This window comes from Euprymna scolopes, chromosome 17, assembly GCF_053919585.1.
Source record: "Euprymna scolopes isolate OS-2025 chromosome 17, ASM5391958v1, whole genome shotgun sequence".
Taxonomy (NCBI): Eukaryota; Metazoa; Mollusca; class Cephalopoda; order Sepiida; family Sepiolidae; genus Euprymna; species Euprymna scolopes.
The window spans coordinates 29659778-29681294 of NC_136498.1; the positions used below are offsets into that span (position 1 = coordinate 29659778).

Genomic DNA, 21517 nt, shown 5'->3' on the forward strand with positions numbered 1-21517 from the left:
TAAGTTAGTAGTTAGGGAAGCAAGAAACAGGGAGGGAATTCCAAAGTCTAACAGTCCAAGGGAAGAAACTAGAGTTAGAAGGCTTTTGGGGATCTAGGGACCCCAACAGTGAAGATGTGGGATTTTGCTGCTTGTCGAATTAGTTGAGAGTATGTATATCAAGGAAGCACAAGTTCTATGAGTTCATCAGAGCACATTCCATTAAAGTACTTGTAAAACAGGCACAGGGATGCAACATTGCAGTGATGAGACAGATATTGGAGCTGGGTCGATAGTGCAGGATTTATTAGATTGGAGACTGTTTTTGGACTTTGTCAAAGAGGGGGAGACAAGTGGTAGACACACCAGCCCAGATGTGGCAACAATACTCTATGCATGAATAGTGTGGAGGTATATGATACTGTCAGGTGTGAGTTGTTTTCTAGCATGATAAAGGGAGCCAACATTACAGCAGCCTTGGCGTTGTCTTCAGTATATTTGTTCTCATACATGTTGCCTGTGAATGTTAAGCTGGGGAGTTTGAATGATGAGCTCTCTAGTAGTGTTATTAGTCCTGACAACTGATGATTGAATAGTATTTTTCCCATCAGAAACAATGCTTTGTAGAGATAAATATTCAAAATATTGAACTTTGCATAATATTTTTACATAGAAAAAAAGTGATCAGAGCTATTTTACTTTTACTGCATTTTATTTTGATCTCAACTGGACATTGTTGTTGTTACAATGGTATTCATCCTAGTCGTGTTGAGCTGGCTTCTAGCCTGGTCCGTATATTGTGTGATTTAATTAAGATGTTTATATACGGGATGGAATGATAAAATTGTCGCCCTAGAAAAGACGACTTGATTCCATTTCTGTTTGATTGAAACTGGTTTTCTTTTTTTTGTTGCAGACCATCTACTAGTTGACCAGTTGTGTACAAATCCCAAAAGCGATAGAAGCCTTTTATCATGTCTGAAAGTGTCACAATGTTCAACAAGCAAGATCGGAGATGCGCTGTTGTACAACTCCTGCCTCTAGTGATTCAAGTTATGACAACAGGACCATTGCCAGCACCCTCAAAATACATCACTAGATTGCCACAAATAACAGGGACATGCTCAGAGTAATGAAAACAAAGTTTCTGACCACGGTTATGGTCTTTGGTGAGGGCCACATCATGCCACCTCACATCTTCGAAGTTGATTTGAAAGTTACCACCAAAGTATACCTGAATGTGCTGAAGAGTATGGTGAGCCTCTGGTGCAATCAGGTGGCCACTGACAGACCCTGGGTGTAGGAGGAGGACTTGGCACCAGCCCATAAGTTCAAAGAAACCCAGACTTGACTTCAAAAGGAGTGCTACAACTTTGCACCCTTCTCTCACTGCCCCCTCCTTCTCCTCCCCCGATCTAAACCTGCTGGACTACTTTGCTTGATCATATGTCGAGAACATCACCAACATGACCTCCCACAACACCAATTGATTGCCACCATCCACCGAGTATTCGCTGCGCTCCCGTCGGTGTTTGTGAAAAAAGGCATGCTCCCAGTTTCGGACCCATATCGAGACAGTAATTGAGGCTTAAGGTGGCTACATTGACTAGATGTCGGTCTACTACATAATTAAATTATGTGAATTGAATTTTTCAATAAAAGTTTTAAAATAAAGCTGTAGTGTTATTTTCTTTAGGCCAACAGCTTTATTGTTCTACCTTGTATTGTGAACTAAGTCACTGTGAAGCTTCTTTCTGGTACAACTCAGTGGGTCGCTGACTAAAATAGGCAATTAATCAATTTGATTGAAAAATGAGCAATTTTACTAATTTCAGTGACAATAAAAGTATTGGAAGTGTGGAGCATTCATTGATTCTCATTCAATCCTAGGCAATACCAGGTCTCCCTGCTAATGTCAGAAAGCCAGGAAATAAATCGTGTTTATGTCATATAAAGCAGAAAATATAGTCAGCTGTCCTAACAATGCTTAACAGAAATTTCACTTTTTAGTTTAGGGATGATCGCTTATCTCATTTCTTTTGAGGGGGGGGGGGGCTTATAAATCATTTTTTTAATAATAAGTATTTTTTTAATTATATATGTATGTATATATATATATATATATATATATATATATATATATAATGATAAGAAAAGGATAAAAAATCTGACAATATGAATTTAAAAAGAACTGTTCAAATCAATAAAGCAGTTGCAATTCAGATAATGTTAACCTCACACCAGTGAAGGGGATTAGTACATAATTGGCCCTGAAACAGTGCGTATTCTCTCCTGATGAATTAACATTATCTGGAAACTGAATATAATTAAAAACGGCCTAAAATTAATTTATGAATGGAATAACTACAATAAGAAGGTGACAAAACTATTCATATTTCTATCCTAAATATTCGACACTGGAAGCTGAAAGGATATCACATTTGAAAACAGTCGTTTGAATAAACCCCACTGAACAGACGAATCATCAAACATTTTGTTTCTTCCTTTCCATTTTAAATTCATGTGTGTGTATATATATATATATATATATATATATATATATATATATATATAAAAATGATTTCACACACACACACACACATATATATCTACATGGCTTATAATAATTGAAAAGCTTTTAATTATAAGATTAATTTCACGAGTGTATTTTGCATATTTCAGATTCTTGGCGAAGATCTTGTGTGTTGCTTATTTTCGAGAAACTGGTCAATACGGGAGGCAGCTCTGAAACATCTGAGTCGAGAAATGGTATCTACTTTGTTGCGCGGGTCAGGCGAGGGTCGAATGGGTGCATTTATCTCTTCATCCCAACAAACTGCTACCCACCTCATGCTAGAATGTTGCTGCAGTGTGCTGGCTTTCATGTGTGCAGATCCTGTGTACAAAGTTTTTATTTCATGTTTGGTGAGTATTTCTTCTTTTTTAAAGAATCGGATATTTGGTCACAACTCATTTAAAGAATCGGATATTTGGTCACAACTCATTTTTTGTGCTTGAAGTTTTGAGATAAGGCTTGATGATTTGGTGTATTTGGACTACTTTTCTCATCTTGGGTGTTATTCTCACAGTGTTGCAGCCAAGGTAACCTTCAGCTTTTATAGAAATCCTAGCAGGGCTGCCTGACATTGAAAACTGTAACGTATTTCTATTAAAACTGCTATCTCTCTGTACTTCTCTCTGTACCGTTTCTCTATTTTTCCTCCTTACTTTTTCCCTCCCACTCTCCAAATCCCTCTTTCTTTTTGCAGAGCCCATTCATCTCCAGCTGGAGATACTCACACACCTCTTCTTTATATATAATAGATTCCGCGGGGAATTTGTCAGCAATTTGTTTCCAAATTAGTACATGAGAACACTGAAAAAAAAAACGATCCTCCCTGTCGAAACCTGATTGATAATATACACATGAAACTCTAGTCTCCTTTCAAGTAATCTCCTCCGGCTTCAATGCACTTGTTGTGTCATTCCAATAACTTTTAGAAGGCCTTATTAGCAGTCCTTATTAGCTTTGGCGCACAAGAAGTCACACATTTGAATGGTACTACACTTGTCTTCGTAGCTCTTCAACATTTTAGCTTTTTTATTTAAAAATATGACGTGTTACTTTTGAAAAACCTTTATATTAATAGTTCACTACTTGAAGATAAATATTAATGAGTTTGTCAGGCAAACAGTAAGACAAAACTTAGGATTTAGTTATTCAAGAGGACGATTCAACAAGAACATTGGACTTAGAAACGATCATATTGTAGTCAGCTGGAAAGCAGCTACATGGTATTGTGTTCCACATGTGGGTAGTTCTTAGGAATACAATTTACTCATAGGTAGAAAAGAAATTTTTTTTACAGTGGTTGTAACTAGATGAGTTTTTGTTGTGAACATTTTACAGTGGAGAATCGTAGATTGGAGCTCAGTCGAGTTCCTATCATGAAAAATGACAAAAGAGTATAGAAAGTACAGTATGTATAACTTTTAAAATCAAGCTGAAACAATTGTAGATTTCAATATTAGTTTCTTTAGATATTATTAAAAAAGCAATAGTTTATTATGTACAATTTTAGACAACAGAAGAATGACATATACCAGATCAGACTGTCTGAAGATATCAGCTTCCTGACCTAAAATACACCAAATATTGATGCTATTGGTTTTTTCCCTTTTCCTTTACAAAACTCAATCATGTTCTGCAAAACAAAACCAAAAAAACAATAATTTTCCTCTCCAAAGCAAACAAATCAAACACCATGACTAAATTATTTGACGATATAAAGAATTTGAATCATGAAAATTTTTTTTACCAAAATGACTAGATTTGATATTAAATAACCTGAAAACGGTTGATATGCCATAAAACAAAACAACCAAACCAAACACTATGAATAAATATTTGAAAATATAAAGAACTTCAAGCATAAATTTTTTTACTAAAATGACCAAATTCGGTATTAAATAATCCAAAAAAAAAAAGTTTGATATAATGTCGAAAAAAAAAACAACCAAATGAAATCCCATGAATAAATATTTGAAGATATATAGAACTTGAAGTATCAAAACCTCTACCAAAATTATCGTATTCAACATTAAATAACCTGAAAAGGGTTGATATACTGTTAAGCAAAACAACCAAATGAAATCCCATGAATAAATATTTGAAGATATAAAGAAATTGAAGTATAAAATCTTTTACCAAAATGGCTCCTGGTGCTACCAGATCAGGCTGTGTGAAGATATTGGCTTCCTGAGACGAAATGCACCTAACATTGATGCTTTTTTGTTTTTCTACTTTTTTTTGCAAAACTTTATGTTCTGCAAAACCAAAACGAAAAGCAACAACCCACCTTTTCCTTCTTCCCATTTTCTCTTTGTCTTTCTATCTCCCCCACTTCCTGACTGGTTTCCTAACTTAAAATGTACAAAGCATTAATACTGTAACCCTTTTCTCTCTCTCTCTCTCTCTCTTTCTCTCTCATTGTAAAACTCATTCATGTTCTGCAGGACAAGGAACACAAACAATAAAATCCACTATAAAACAACCAAACCAAACACTACAAACTAGCGATTGAAGATAAAAAGAGCTTCAAGAATAAAAACCTTCTTCAAAAAAACTGGATGAAACATGAATACTATTTCCAAAATAACTGGATTTGGCATTAAATAACCTGAAAAGGGTTGATATGCCGCCAAACAAAACAACCAAACCAAAATGATTGTATTCAACATTAAATAACCCAAAAAATATTGACATGACATCTCATTATCACCAAACCTTGGACATTGTCCGTGGCAATCGCAAAAGTAATGAGAGTAAAAATATAAAAGTTCTGTAATTATAAATGTTTATCTTTTTTAATTTTCAGATTTAATTAGTTTTTACGTGATGTTTTTGTTCTCCGTGCAGAAAACTTTACGAGCCATGCTGTCTTATACGCCATGTCGAGACGAACAGCAGAGGAACCGGCTTCAGATCATCCTTAAACCTGTCATCGAAGCTATCATCATCAAATGCACTGATGGTAACAGGTCAGTTTTTTTTTTGTTTTTGTTTTTTTTTTGTTGTTTAACGCACTTCAGAAAAAAATGAATAAATAATTTAGCAATATATAATAACTAGCAGGCTGCCCGGCATTAACCGGTCATAAGATGTGCTTCAATATGATATTTTAATTCATGCAAATTACGTATTTATTATAGACAATTCTCTATCGATTATTGTATTGAAACTAATATATAGTAGTGAGATCAAGACTAAAATATATATATATATATATATTTATGACTGAGCCATGCCTATACGCACTCACATACATATATATATATATATATATATATATATGTGATTAGTTTTTTGGGAGAAGAAATCCAGCAGAGTGCTCAATTAAAAGGAAAATCTGAAATATAAGAGCGTATTTATATTTTGTATTTTGTGTACAGAAAGTTGTAAGATGAGAAAAGTCATTGGTACCATCGGTTTCAAACCCGATGATTAGGACCGTTTAAGATATCCAAACCGACGGTACCAATGACTTGTCTCATCTAACAACTTTCTGTATACAATCTATCTATATATCTATAAAAGTGAATGTGTCTGTGTGTCTGTCTGTGTGTCTGTGTACATTTCCCTACGCAATAACTCTGTCAATTTTTAGTCTACAGACTCGAAATTTGATATACAGGGTACTGAGATTTGGGAAAATCTACGTTATCGGTTTTCGGCCAGAAATTTGGCTGTTAAGGGGTCAAAGTTCAACGATTTGACCTTGGAGAACTCTACCAAACTCCTCCGACAATTTTGGGTCTAAACACTTGAAATTTTAGATATAGGTTCCTTGGACATGGATCTAACTTAATAACTCAATTTGAGCCCAAATCAATAAATTTTAAGGGGTCATAATAGGGGTCAAAGTTAAAAAATTGACCGTTTCTTAGCAATGGTCATGTTGTCATAACTTGGATCGGTAGAGAGCATGAATTGTACAGTGGCACATCTCCAATCTTGCTTGTTAAACATTGTGTCATTTTCATATATAATATAAGGCTCTTATCACTCTTGGGATTTGTACACAACTGGCCAACTAATAGATGGTCTGCAACAAAAAAAGAAAAATGGTTTTCATCAAATGGAAATGCAATCTAGATTTGAGCAAGCAAGGTCCACAGAGTTCTATAATTTTATAGATAATATAATCTGTCTGTTTTATTTGCCGCAGACCAATGATAGGTTTTTCACTTAGTTTTTTTAGTTAATCACATCCTACTGCAAATTTGGGGTGTTATTTTTGCCCTTTAATTTCTTTTGAACTATATCATATGCATTTAGCTATCCAACTTTTCATTTTCTTTGGATTATACCATTTTTTTTTAATCTTTATTCATAGAACATGGACATTTGGAATATTCTTTTGACCTTTGACTCTGCATTTTATCAGCTTTTTATACGAATTACTTTTTATGTTTTAGTTTTCAATTTATGTGCTAAACAGCAAAATTTATAGTCTGTCTATGTTTCCTCTGAGGATATGAATCATTCATTGAAACTCCGTGGAATAAGGAAAAAATTTTACTTGTATTCCTTCGCGAAAAATAAATTTGTTGTAAATTTTTATTTAAATTCAATTTTTCTTATATATATATATATATATATATATATATATATATATATATATATAAACTCAGAAGTAGAAGTGGTAAAAACAATATTAAAAGTGCTCAATACATTGGTAGAGCTACATATGTTTTTATTTTACAACCTCAAGTGTTAACTTAGTTCATTACGATCGTTTAAGCAAACATTTTTCTGTTTGCATCCTCAGATGGTGAAAAGCTAGCTGGAAACGAACAGAAAAAATTTTGCTAATACGATTATAATGGAGTAAGTTAACACTTTAGGTTGTAAAATAAAAAGAACGAATCTTGCTTTCCCGACCGCTTCTGTGGTACCAGTTTTCAAGAATTCTGGCGAAAGAACTGACCCATTAAATTATCGCCCCATTAGCCTTTTCACGCTTTTTGCCAAAATATTTGAGTCCTTAATTAATCAAGCTCTAGTCCATCACTTTACAGCTGCTAACTCCTGACCGACAATCAATATGGATTTAGGCAAGCCCGTTCCACAGCAGATATCCTTACTGTAATCTCCGAATGTTCACTAGACTAAACAGGGGAGGGTAGAGCGGTAACCCTCGATATATCTAAGGCTTTTGACAGGGTATGGCACGATGGTCTTCTAAGGAAAATTAGATCATATGGTATCACTGGAAGAAGACATAATGTAATTAAATCCTTCTTAAATAAGAGAAAACTCCAGGTTGTCCTTGACGGTCATACATCTAAACAATATAATATAAATGCAGGAGTACCTAAGGGGTCTATCCTGGGACCTTTATTATTTTTGATATTCATAAATGACCTCCCTGATAAAATTGTTTCTAAGATGGGTATATTTGCTGATGACACCACTCTCTATAACAGGCACGAGAGGAAAACAAATGCACACATATCTAAAGAAATGGCAGAAACACTAGAGGATGACCTCCAGTCTGTAGTAGTGGAATGGGGACAAAAATGGATAATCACATTTAATGCTGCCAAGACTAAGCTTATTTCCTTCAATAATTACAAGAAATCTTCTCTACCACCAATAGCAATGGCCAAGAACACATTACCCAGAAGTACTTCCTTTAAACTCCTCGGCCTAACATTTACAGGGAACATGAACTGGAATAGATACATTGAGAGCATTGCCAAGGCTGCTGCGAAGAAGGTGGGCTCACTCTACCGTGCTAGAAAACTACTTATACCGGAAAGTATCTTACTTGTCTCTCACTCTTTGACAGGGTTCAAAAGAGAATCGTCAACCTGATAGGTCCTGAACTGTCGTCTAAGCTTCAGCCTCTGTCCCATCGATGAGATGTTGTATCTCTCTGCCTGTTCTACAAGTATTTTAATGGTGAATGCTCTGACAAACGACAAACACTTGTACTCCCTGGATGTTAATACCCCCAACAAACCCGACAAGCAGCTAAATCCCACCCCTTCACAGTAGAGATCCGTAGGTGTAAGAAAGTTTCTTCCCCAATACTGCTAGACTTTGGAACTCCCTTCCGGGATTCTGCTTTCCCAACTGTACTGACATGCAGAAGTTCAAGTGTAATGTGAACAGACATCTTACTACTCATCTCCCTTCATAATACCTTTGCAACTAATGTCCCCGATAGTAGTTGCCTACTTCAAAGTGGCACTGTGCCTTGTTTGGGGGTGAAAATTGATTTTTAAAAAAAAGATTTTTTTAAATAAATATATTTGAGAGGACTGGTTTCTTCTGTGGAAAGCAACCATTTATTAAGTCGCCTGATGAGGACTTCTGATTTTAACTAAGCATTTGTCTGAAACATTAGCATATCCAGTGTCGTGACCATGTAAATTTGTTTATATTAATAATATCTTGATATGGGGTCTTGAAAAATAGTGAGCCATTAGTAAAAGAACATAGATGGTCATCTGTCGAAATTATGATGACCATCTGATCATGCGTTAAATTGTGAAGCAAGAGTTGCAAAATCTCTAACCACTCATCTCCTGAATCAGCACTGCTTTGATTCTAGTGGCAAGGAGAAGTCCAGGATGACTGGAAACAATGCCGAGATAAGTGGAGAGCGCATACAGCACCTGGTATTCCAAAATAGTCACCCATTTTAGTAATGGCCAGGCTTTACAGTTATTTATTAAAACCGTATATATTTCTCCAACTTTAACTCACAATAAATAATTAGACCAAAATTCTTGATGATTAAGTGGATTTTTTTTGTAGACGGACGAGTCAGCTGTCTTTGTCTACAATGGTAGAATTGACCAAGGGACAAGATGGAGAATTGGCAGTCGGGCGAGAAATTGTGTCACCTGGTAAGTATTTCTGCTCATATTCATAAGTTTATTTTTATCTTTAACAAGTAACAAGTTATGATATTACATAAAAAATGGTTAAAGTCAAGATTATTCTCATTTTAATAGGAACCATTTTCTAAGATTATTCAAGTTATGTTTAAACTTAATAGTTTAAATATAATTCGAATAATCTTAGAAAATGGATTCTAAAAAAGATGCAAGCATTTTGTTTTCTTGTAAAGACAAATTATTATTTTATATTTTAATATTTGTTATATTTTTGGTAGACATTTTAGCTTTTAAATAAGAAAAAAATTTAGTTTTATTTGACAGTCGTTCCTTTTGTTCTGCTTATTTTGTGGGGTCTTTTAAACCTAATTGATCAAGATTGTTTGCTCTTTTTGACTTCCGGTCTTTGTTCTGTGGATGGAACGACAGTGACAAGCAAGATATGGTCCCTTCTAATTAATGATTATCTTTCTCTCAGATAACATGAAAGCCCCGTCCTTTCCATAGCTAAAAATGGTGTCTTGCCCACTTGACCGTTCAAATGAACAACAGAAACTGAAAATTAAAAAGAACAGACCATCTTGACTCAATACCTATCTGCATCCAAAATGTCCATCCCTTTCTCCATGTTAAGAATGGCGAAAATGAAAAAGACCAGACAATCCTGACCATAAGCAAAAAAGTTCCTTTATCAATACCAATCTGCATCCAAAATATCTCTTGAAGAGATTAATATGTGACACTTTCAGTTGTACTTGCCTTTATCAATAAAATATCTATAAAATAAAAACTACTTTAGTTACTTATTTAAACCAATTTCATCCAGGGCTTAAGTAACTAATAGCATTCTTGTTGATCTGTCACGCTTAAGTTTGAAATAACATTTTTATTTGTCTGTCACACTTAAGTATGGACTAACATTTTTGTTGGTCTGTCACGTGTAAATTTGGAATCATCGCATTTTTGTTTGTCTGTCATATTTATATTGGTCTGGCTGGTTTAAATTTGAAATAGCGTTTTCGTCGGTCTGTCATGCATAAGTTGAAAATAATATTTTGAATGCTAAATATGCAAATTGAATGTATATGTTTTCAAACTATCAATTCTTATTTTCCACTTTAGGTTCAGGAGGGCTCGGAGGGATTGCATACATTTTGAAGGTCGTTCTGGAAGAATATGAAGCTAATACTGTGCCTTGGCAATGGCTGCTAGGAAGGCTTTACGTTTTAGACCGACTTTTAGAGGAATTTCCTGGGGAATTTGTTGGAGAGCCTGAGCCGCAATCTGAATCCTCTGGTGAAGAAAACGATCCTTCACCATCCGCGAACACAGAAACTTGTCGCATCATTATTGTCGCTCGGTTTGCAGTGTATGCCGTTGGCAACAATCATTCACGCATAGCAAAAATTGCACGTCGCATATTTTTCATCTGCGTCAAGTTCAGTGCTGCCCAGGATGAGATCGTGATACAGCTGAACAACTTACTTGTGACCACCGTGGAGCCAAAATTAATGCGGCCAATGAGGAAAAAACTTGCTCGCATAGTGGACGATCTGAAGCTTTCCGAGACGGTCAAAGAAGTTCGCCGTGATTCGGAAAGCAGTCAGAGCACAAGTTTTGTCGGTACCTCGGCAACGGCTTCCCCAAATGAAACACCTTTGTCTACTCCTCCAAATTCCCCTTTCCCTCCACCAGCAATGGATCCACCACCCATGCTTTGCTGTCCCCCTCCTAGGGAAAATAACCATGAAAGTTCGTTTATAACCCCACCCCGGCTGGATCAGGAACTTCGACCAAATACCATATCAATGACATCAAGAACGGTTGAAAGTTTCCCTACGCCGCCTCATACCCCCGAACATTCCGCATGTAGGATAGCTGCAGGAAATTCCCACCGCAATAGGAATGGAAGCACGAGTAACAGCAGCCTGGTTGGGTCGCCTCAGCACCTACAAAACGTATCTGTGATGTGTTCCGTAACCCTGGCTACGAGTGACCACTCCGGGGAGTGCACGGTGGAAGAGATCAGTAGTGTCTTAGCAGACAGCAAGAATGGTCACAAGAAAGAACACGAGTGCTGCGAGGGGCCGCATTTTGTGTGTCAGACCAATGTCAATAACTGCGGCAACGTGAACCGGAGCCGTGGTCACATGACCCTGCAAACATCGACAACCACTTCATCATCCTCATCAGTCTACGACAGTAATCATATGTGTTCTACGCCAATCGCAAATACCTCTAGTCATTCATCATCGACATTGTTAACAGAAGACCTGTCGGATTTAACTGTCTCACCTCCCGGCAGCAATGGGCCTTCAATATCATTCAAAACAGAAATCGCAACACCAAAAGGGTCACCTGCCAGCACGGGAGAACAAGGTAAGTGAAGGTTTTCTAGATTTCTAAACTGTGGTACTTGTGCAGTTTATAGACCATGCTATTTTTCAGATAGAAGTCTTGGTATTGGTACATATTGTGAACCAGGCGTATCTCAGCGTTAGCTCAGCTTTGGTCAGAACATGATGCCAACATCTGGATTATGCTGAGCAACAGCTTGGATTTAGCTGCTGTCTGACTTACACACGCTGATCAACCAATCATAACGTGATGTGCTTAATTACAACGATTTTATAATAAAACAAAAAAACAATTTCTTCAAATCTATTTTTAAAACATTTCCTTAAAATTATTTGACCCCCCCCCCAAAAAAAAAAAACAAAAAATTAATTTTCTCCTTCTAATCTTTTCTTGACTGTTATTATTAAAAAAAAAAAAAATGAGCAGATAATCTTGATTGTAATCAATATCATATTGATTAATCAACGCTTTCTGATTGTTTATTTGGTGTTATATCCTGTTTCAACGGTATATAATAATATGACAAAATACGCCGAGTGGAATGCGTAACAAAAAGGTTTATTAGTACTTCGTAATAATACAAATACAAAATGGCTACTTGCTTTTGAAGTTAGATAAATGTAAATGGAGGTAAAGAAAAAGGAACTTAGCGTGTGAGAGCTAAACGCTTGTCCCTGGGAAGCTTGGTTAACCGGAGTACACTTGTGGAGTGTAAAACGCGAGACTGGTAGGACGCAAGGCTACAGGACAAGCCTGCAAGACTAAAACGTAAGACTAGACTGCAAACAAGTCAAGATGCCCCTACTTTAAAATGATAGCTTTTTTATATACTGTTTCGTATCCGGTTCGATACGTAGTTATGTCCCTTATAACATTTGGCCATGTTCATATTTAAACTGTAAAACAATAAGGAGGGGTAGAGTGATGTAAGGACAGAAGGAGACAGTAACATATGGCTTCTTTAATGTATTTTAGAACATCTTGAAAGTGAATACTCCTGCTTTGTGTTCTCCATCCAGATTCCCAGATCTCACATTCCCAAATCACTCGTCTGCCATCATTTCTGCTAAGTTTATTTCTCATGCCGATCCAATTGCCCAAAAAGGGTACACATAATTTACATATCTGTAATTTGATTAGTCCCACCTTTCCTTCTTCTCTGCAACCTCTGTGTTAGAGACATGATGTCTCTAGTCTTGGTCTTTTCTATAAATACTGTTATGACCTTTATCCTTCATAATTGCATGATCTATTACCTGCTTCCTTTGTTGCAGCTTGTTTGGCTCGTTGCTCTAGTGGTCTTCATCAGTTCAGTATTTTGATACCTCATTGTAATACCGCTTCTTATTCTAGTTGCTTTTTTCCAAGAACTGCTGGTTTGTGGAACTCTCTTCCCGCTGACTGTTTTCCATCCTACATATAGCACTGATCTTTTCAAGACTAGGATCAATAGCAATTTCCTGTCTTTGCCATAATCATCTTTTGTTATTATTAGCTCCTTACGTCAAGTGACCATAAAACGATTTCCATAAAAAAGGGGTAACTGCCTGTCTATGACTTAATTCTTGTTAAATTCTGCCTACAAATACAAAATCCAACCATACAACACTAGTCGACTCACCTACAAAAATACAATTGATCAAAAGTTCCCTAAATTATTTTTTTTTTTTTACAAAGGAGTCACCACTTACCAAGGCCTGAAGGTCACTCAAGGATAAGGGTTAATGAATGTAAGATGGTAGCATAGTAATATTTAAATTATTGCAATAAGTATACATATCTATGGCATAACCATGTCGGCATACCATCCCTGTCAGATTACCAAAGTTAAGCAATGTTGAGCCTGGCCAGTACAAGATGGGTGACCATCTGGAAATACTAGACATTGTATATGATCTCTCCTAACTTAGATGGTATTTATTTCCCTATCACTGTGACATAATGGTCAGAAAGTGGGATGAAATGTCAGCCCCCACCATTATAACCCTGCAAAAGATGACTATTCAGCCCCGACAGCATTCCCTGGCAGATGTGCCTCAGGCAATTAGCAATAAACTAACCTTAACTGACTGGGGACTTTGTATTTTCTATAAATGTACACTTGGAAGACGAAATGACTGACACTGAGTGAATAAACATTAAAAGAATGTAGTATTACCAGTCGTTTGTCATATTCACAGAATTTATCAATAAGTATTTGTTTACATTGGATATGTCGCATAATCATGTTGACGCACCAGTTCCTGTTAGATCATTGAAGTTGAAGTTAGCCAGTACAAAATGAGTGATGATTTGGAGATGCTGTATGTCATTTCCCCAAAACTGGGATATTGGGGAGCACACGTGAATTTGTGTTATGTAGCCGTCTACATAACGTTTCATTTATGCACGTGTCTGTTTTCGTCTTTAGTGTTCATGATCATCTTTGTAATGTTTGTTGTAAGTGTGTGTGTACGTTTTTAACACATAATAAACAGATATATATACATATATGTGTGTGTGTGTATACCTTCAACAAATGGGACAAATAACATCTTTCTGAAGAAAATTTTACATTCTTGATAAATATTTTAGCAGACAAAGCAATTTCCAAATGTCAACAACAATTATAATAATAATAATCGTCTAGGTTACTTGATGTTGCCCCAGCAGAGCTATTATATAACATTTGTATTTGGAAGGCAGAATGCCCGATGTTAGCTGAATACCAAAAAAAATGGTTTTACCAGTTATGCGTTGAACTATTTTCATTTGCTTGAATTTTTGTTTATTTAATAAAAATGTTTTATACATTTCTTTTTTTTTATTTATTTGTTTTAATTCTGATTAGATCCGCGGAGTCCAGATCAGTATTGTTGCAAGGAAGAAGTTGAACGTGAAGAAGCTGTGGCATTGGCCAAAGCGTTAGAAGCGTCGTCAAAACAAGAGCCATGCCCCCTTGTGCCTGGTTTGACACCATCAGACAAAGAAGAAGTCATAACGATACGGATACAGCCAGAAGTAAGAGTTGCTTTTAAATTTTTCTTTTTTATTTACCTTTTTATATTTACCTTTTTAGCAGGATTTTTCTTCTCTTTTTCATAAAAATGTTTGTTTGTTTTTTATAATTGTAAACTTAAGTATCAAAACTAAAGAAATATTTAGAAAAAAAAAATTGTTCACAAAAATTTTGGATTGCTCCAAAGCTTCACTAAATATTTCAACAGTGGCTAAGTGGTTAGCAACAAGGAATCCAATTTGTTCTGTATGAACACTTTCATCAAATCCACACCTGTGTCGAATCTGCTGGAAAGGAGCTAAATAAATTAACTTCAATCATTTTGTTTTTATTATAACAACTTTTAACATGGGCACATAGATTCTTGCAAAACATTATAAAAAAAACAAAGGTACCAAATTTTTTTTTTTTTTTTTTTTTTTCGTAACACATTTAGTTGCCGAATTATGATCTGCATTTTTTTTTTTTTTTTTTTTTTTTTTTTACACAGTGATCACCACTTATCAAGGCCCGGAAGCCACTCAGGGATAAGGGTCTATTGGAAATTTGAAAATTTTCCACCTTGTCTATTATTGGTCAAGAAACCAAATTTGATTCTAAAACTGCAGACTTTGAACAAATGAGAAATCCTTACAAATGCCATATTATCTTGTGATAAATGAAAATTAATAATAATGAAAACATTGATTATTAGATTCAAGCCAGCTAAAATTTTGGGCAAAACTTTGCAGACAGGATAGAACTGCTGTTTGTAGTAGATGATGACAACAATCATCATCATATATGAATCTGAAGATTTTATTTTTAGTGTTGGTACAGTGGTAACATTACCAGCTTTGAATGCTACAGTTTCGGTTTTGGTTTCAATTCTAGCTGATGTTAACTATGATGACTGATTCACTTGATGTAATGCTCTACCGATGCAATAAGAGCCACATACGTTCTAAAATGAAGTACTGTTGACACATCTGAGCATGAGCTGCTCGAAGCACCCTATCCTGCCTTAACAGAGTTTATCGAAAAAATCTGACTCTAAAAACAGTTTTTCTTCTCTTATAGATAAAAATAAAAGAATTTTTACTGAGGAATATTTTATGTTACACCGGTGTAACCTTGGTTGGTGTAATGTAAAATATTCCCCTGTAAAAATTATTTTTTTTTTTATCTATAAGAGAGGAAAGTCTATTTTTAAGATCGTCAAGCCCAAATATCAGCTGACATGATATTGTAAACAAACACAGACGGAATTTGATGTACGACATTATCATTATTATTTTTTTATTTTTTTTTTTACGAATTAGTCCACCGGGCAAATTACTCCTCATGATATATAATAATCAATAGAGGATTGATTTTATAATGATATATTCGCAATCTGCATAAATCAAAATATCATGTTTAAGTGTATTGTACGACCGGACAACGCCAGGCGTCCAGCTAGTTTTTATGTAAGTTTCTCATTGTCTATGGGTTTTTATTTTTATTCATTTATTTTTTTATTAAAAGCTGCCTTTTAATTATAGAGAGAGTGCTTCATTTGCAACTTGGGGAGGGATGTTCTGGGTGTTTTGAGAAGACAGCACACCATTTTTTTTTTATATATTTGGTTAGGATTTATTTCAAACTAGCCTGGGTGCCTGGCGTTGCCCGGGTGTTTGAAGGGTGTGTATTGAGCAAAAAATAAAGAAAAAAGTCGTAGTAGGCAGGCAGCTCGAACCTGTACCATGAAAGAGGGAAAGAATGTGAAAAAAAAAAAAAAGTGACATCTTTGCTGTTGCACTCATCGCCAAACCGGAAGTGACATAAGTTTAAATTAAGGCTAGACAATCGAAAAGAGGGGATGACTTTTGAAAATATCGGCAAAAAAAGCGATCCCTCCCTGTAGAAAAGTGCCTAGTTGAGGGAGAAATTAATGTTTTTGGCCAATTTTTTGAATTTGTCGTCCCAAGGGTCGACCTTTAAAACGATTCCAATCTTGTGAAAATCTGTCGTCTCTGTCGAAAGTTTTTGCAAGACATGATGATTATGATGATGATTGCAACGTCTTGTCAGACGAGTGCCACTCCCTCAGACATTTAAAATCCATGAACCCAAATGTCTGAGGGAGTATCTATACAAATATGATATTACAGAGTCTTAGCTTTGTACGACAGCTAAGTCTCTCTCTCGGTTCAAAATGTTGAGATCCAGCAACAAGCAAGAGCAAGATAGCCAGCAACAAATTAAACTGCAGACCAGCTTAATGCGGGTACTGGTCTTCCGCTTTATGGTTTTTTAAATCAGAGATTTGCTTCTCCTAGAAAGGTTGCCTTCACCACGGCTTACAGGAGCCCTCTCTACCCCAATACACATATACACACACAAATATACACGGTGCTAGTTGGCCGTTGACCCAGAAAAAGAGTTCATTCGCCCTTTGAAAGGTCTTGTTTTTAATCCTTCAGGGAGACTAGCCGCCCTCCTCACCAAACAAGTCTGGTGGGGGAACCAGTTTAGTCGCCGGTGACCCGACCATGAGGCAGGTAGTACTGGGTTACATGGTACCAGTAGCATATGACATGACCTGACACATACATGCAAGACATACAAACATACATACATACATTTAAACAGACAGGTTAGATTTATATTATAGATGAGAAGTATTAAAAGTCTCTCCTATAATGATATCACAATGTATTTTGAAATCCTTTGTTATAATTGAATATGTTAGAAAGTTGCTTTTTTTTTCTATTACAGTTATTTAAAATATTGATACTGTTGAGTATATCTAACCTATTTTTTTTTTTAATCTAGCTATTTATCTACTGTACAGTATTCCAACGCTGACACAATGGGCCATAGGTCATCACTTATCTGATAAAACTATTCCTGGTGCTACCAGATCAGGCTGTCTGAAGATACTGACTACCTGACTTAAAATGCACCAGATATTGATGTTATTGTTTTGTTTTTTTTCCTTTCAAAAATTCAATTATGTTCTTTTTTTTGTCTTTGTCTAGGGAACCAATCAGCTGCCTCCATTTGAGGGTCAGCTGACCAGCAGTAGTACCAACAGTAACGCTCCATTGTACATGGAGAATTTACACTGGGTCCGCAGTTATCTTCTTGGGACCGGAGCTTTCAGCAGTTGTTATCAGGCAAGAGATGTAAAAACAGGGACCCTCATGGCCGTCAAACAGGTAATCGATTTTCTTCTTAAACATTAATAAAACATTATATGAATTCGGACTACTGTTTTCATCTTGACAATGTTTTGGTCAGTGTAACCTCCGATCTTTTTCAGGTATGTAAACTGCCATGTTTGATATTGGGAAAGAATAAAAACCATATTTCTGAGGTTTTGTGTTTTGGTTCTAGTTATTATTTTTAACAAGAACCTAAATACGAAACCTTGGAAATATGGTTTTAACACTTTTCCAATATCAAACATGGCAGCTTATTCGTCTGAAAAAGTTCAGATGTTACATCAACTGAAAATGATACTGAAGATTAGAACAGTAGTCTGATTAATCCAAATAATATGAACAATCATACCTCATCTAAAAAATTCAGTATTTATATGAATTATTTGGTTTTTAATTGTTCTTGCATATAAACGATATATATATATATATATATATATATATATATATATATATATATGATGAGCTGAATGGACATCAAGATGTTTGTTCCCATTACATTTAAAATTCTGTATGTTGGTATATTCTGAGAAACAGGGAGAACTGGGAGTAAATTCCAAAGGCAAATAGTCTCAGAAAAGAAACCGTCAGAGTAAAAAAAAAAAAGTCTGCTGACATCTGGAGACCTCTATGGTGAAGGGGTCGGATTTTGCTGCTAGTTAAAAAAATGATTTGTTTTTAATAATTTTAAAACATGATTATTTTATTAAATTGTATGGTTCCTTTTTTTTTTTTTCCTTACAGATTTCCTTTTGCCGTAATACGGTTGCTGAACAGGAGAAAGTAATTAAGGTTGTGACTGAGGAGATACGCATGATGGCTGAATTGAACCATCCTAATGTTGTTCGGATTATGGGAGCCACGCGGCAGGCGTGCCACTTTAACATGTTTGTGGAATGGATGCCAGGTAATCTTTGAATACTTACCTCTTGAAAAACAAAAAATAAAATGACTGTCATTTTGTTTATGCATTGGTTGTTTCAAGATGAGTTGTAATATATTTACGATTAGATGGATTCGCAATTTAGTTTTTATTCAATGCTTGAAATAACTGAGACAAAACTAATCGATAAGAACACAAAACTAATTGATATGAAGACAAGATTAATCAGTGAGAAAATAAGACAAAACTAATCGATAAGAAGACAGAAACTAATCGATATAAAGACGAAACTAATTGATAAGACTAAATTAATCGATAAGAAGACGAAACTAATCGATAAGAAGACGAAACTAATCGATATGAAGATGAAACTAATCGATAAGAAGACGAAACTAATCGATATGAAGACGAAACTAATCGATATGAAGACGAAACTAATCGATAAGAAGACGAAACTAATCGATAAGAAGACGAAACTAATCGATAAGAAGACGAAACTTATCAATGAGAAAAAGAGACAAGACTAATTGAAGAGAAAAGACAGAAAAACTAATCGATAAGAAGACAAAACTAATCGATAAGAAGAGAAAAAAATTAATTGATAAAAAGAAGATAAAACTAATCGATTAGAAAAAAACAAAACTAATCGATATGAAGACGAAACTAATCGATATGAAGACGAGATAAAACTCATTCATATTATTTGGATTCATAGAACTACTGTTCTTATCTTGAGCGTGATTTTCACAACGTTTCGGTCGATGTAACCTTCAACCTTCTTCAGGTGTATCTTGTTGAACTCAGGAATTTTGATGGAATTTTGAGTGGAACCCAGATAACCAGTCCTCGTCTCCAAAATTCAGAAACGTCATAAAACTGTCACTATCTCAAACTTAAACACTCCTCCCCTCTTTCTAATAACATAAAGTTAACATTTATTTTTTCTACTAATGAGTCGTCATTTATCAATTCCTAAAAGTCAGACAGGAATTAATGAGATTCTCAGTTGATGTAAAACAACACCTTGAAAGGGTTGGCCACGATAGGTAAAAATGGTTAGAATTTTATTATTTATCAGAATCCGACTGTCCTGCATACCATCTTGAAAAAAAATTCAAGAAAAGGAGATAATTCAACACTAATTCATACTTTCTTGATTTATGTTGTAATGCCTACAAATTCCCATTAATCAGTTAAGAATGATTTTCTTTATAAAAATAAAACTTGATCAATTTACATAATTTTTGGAATATGATATTTTCATAACATCATACAAATTTTTATTTACATCTACATCATAGAAATTTTTATTTATCTTTGTTTTATAATATAGTGGGACTTCTAAACAAGAACCGAATAACTTTATTACTTATTATTTTTTTTTGTCACTCAAAGGCATGGGAGTTTGAGTGACATCAGTGACATGATAAACGCGTTTCTTTCAGGTGTTGGAATAATTGGACAACAGGAAATATACTTGAACCAAGATTTAGAATTCATTAGAAAGGAATTGTATTTTAATCTTTATTACCCTTGGTGCCCAGTATTGCCTTGCGCGTTTGAAGGTGTGTGTTGAGCAAAAAAAAAAAAAAAGAAAGAAAGTGGTAGTAGGCAGGCAGGCTCAAACCCGTACAGCGAAGGAGGAAATGTGACGTCTTTGCTGTTACGTCCATCTCGAAACCGGAGCTAAAGAAGGTTTCAATTAAGGCTAGTCAATCGAAAAGAGGGGTTGACTTTTGAAAATATTATCGAAAAAAGCGACCCCCTCCCTGTAGAAAAGTGCCCAATTGAGGGTGAAGGAATTAATGTTTTTGGCCAATCTTTCGATATTTGTCGTCTGAAGGGTCAAGCTTCAAACTGATACCGATCTTGTGAAAATCTGTTGCCTCTGTCGAAAGTTTTAGGCAGAAATAAAAACATAGATACATGCATACATTTTATCACTCGGCCATAACGGGACAGGAAGTGAAAAGCGTTCTAATTCAATGATTAAAAAGTTAAGTGACAGGAAGAGAATTTAATGACTTAACTTTGGTTGCAAGCTAGTTTCTACATACTTGTTTGTTTTCCCCATAAAAAGGGAAGTGTCCAACTGAATAACAATTGTCTGATATGACGGTTTTTGTCCGCATTGATCAAAGCTGATTGCTTTTCTGGACCTCCCGGCACAAGTGCCAGGTACACACCTTTGTGGAGACTATGACATATCGCGAAAATAGCATGTAAAAGTCACCCAAATAAAAGATACACACGACCTCCTTTTGTAAATCAGAGATATTATAATCTAGGTAGTATATAAAAAGTTCTAAGAAACAGTGCCCCCCCCCCCAAAAAAAAAACCTTTGCCAGACATACACAAAATGTGCACACACTAGCACACATTTTGCTTTTTATATATATAGATGATTTGTGTTTGTTTTTCTTCAACTTCAAAGACATAACCAACTTTGTTTTTTTTTTGCAGGCGGATCTGTGGCAAATCTTTTAGCAAAATATGGAGCTTTTTCGGAAACAGTTGTGATCAATTATACGCATCAAGTCCTCCGTGGACTTACCTATCTTCATGAGAATCATGTCTTACACAGAGATCTCAAAGGTTAATACAAACAATTCTCATTACATTTATCTGTTTTTGTGTGTATCCTAAATAGTCCTTTTTTCTTCTTTTTTTTTTCTGTTTTTATATACTTATTCATCCCAAAC

The 21517-nt window shown here is 35.3% G+C and overlaps 1 protein-coding gene across 5 annotated transcripts in view; it reads left to right on the top strand.

The window, feature by feature from the left end:
- The window catches only part of LOC145296722 (mitogen-activated protein kinase kinase kinase 1-like), a 445857-nt gene that overhangs the window by 408645 nt on the left and 15695 nt on the right, over nucleotides 1-21517 (top strand). For all 5 annotated transcript variants that reach the window (XM_080142722.1, XM_080142721.1, XM_080142720.1 and 2 more), the window contains 8 exons: nucleotides 2662-2904; nucleotides 5399-5520; nucleotides 9308-9399; nucleotides 10513-11769; nucleotides 14579-14748; nucleotides 17749-17928; nucleotides 18676-18838; nucleotides 21279-21410. In XM_080142722.1, coding sequence (XP_079998848.1) covers nucleotides 2662-2904; nucleotides 5399-5520; nucleotides 9308-9399; nucleotides 10513-11769; nucleotides 14579-14748; nucleotides 17749-17928; nucleotides 18676-18838; nucleotides 21279-21410 — 2359 coding nt within the window. The remainder of the gene's footprint in view (nucleotides 1-2661; nucleotides 2905-5398; nucleotides 5521-9307; nucleotides 9400-10512; nucleotides 11770-14578; nucleotides 14749-17748; nucleotides 17929-18675; nucleotides 18839-21278; nucleotides 21411-21517) is intronic.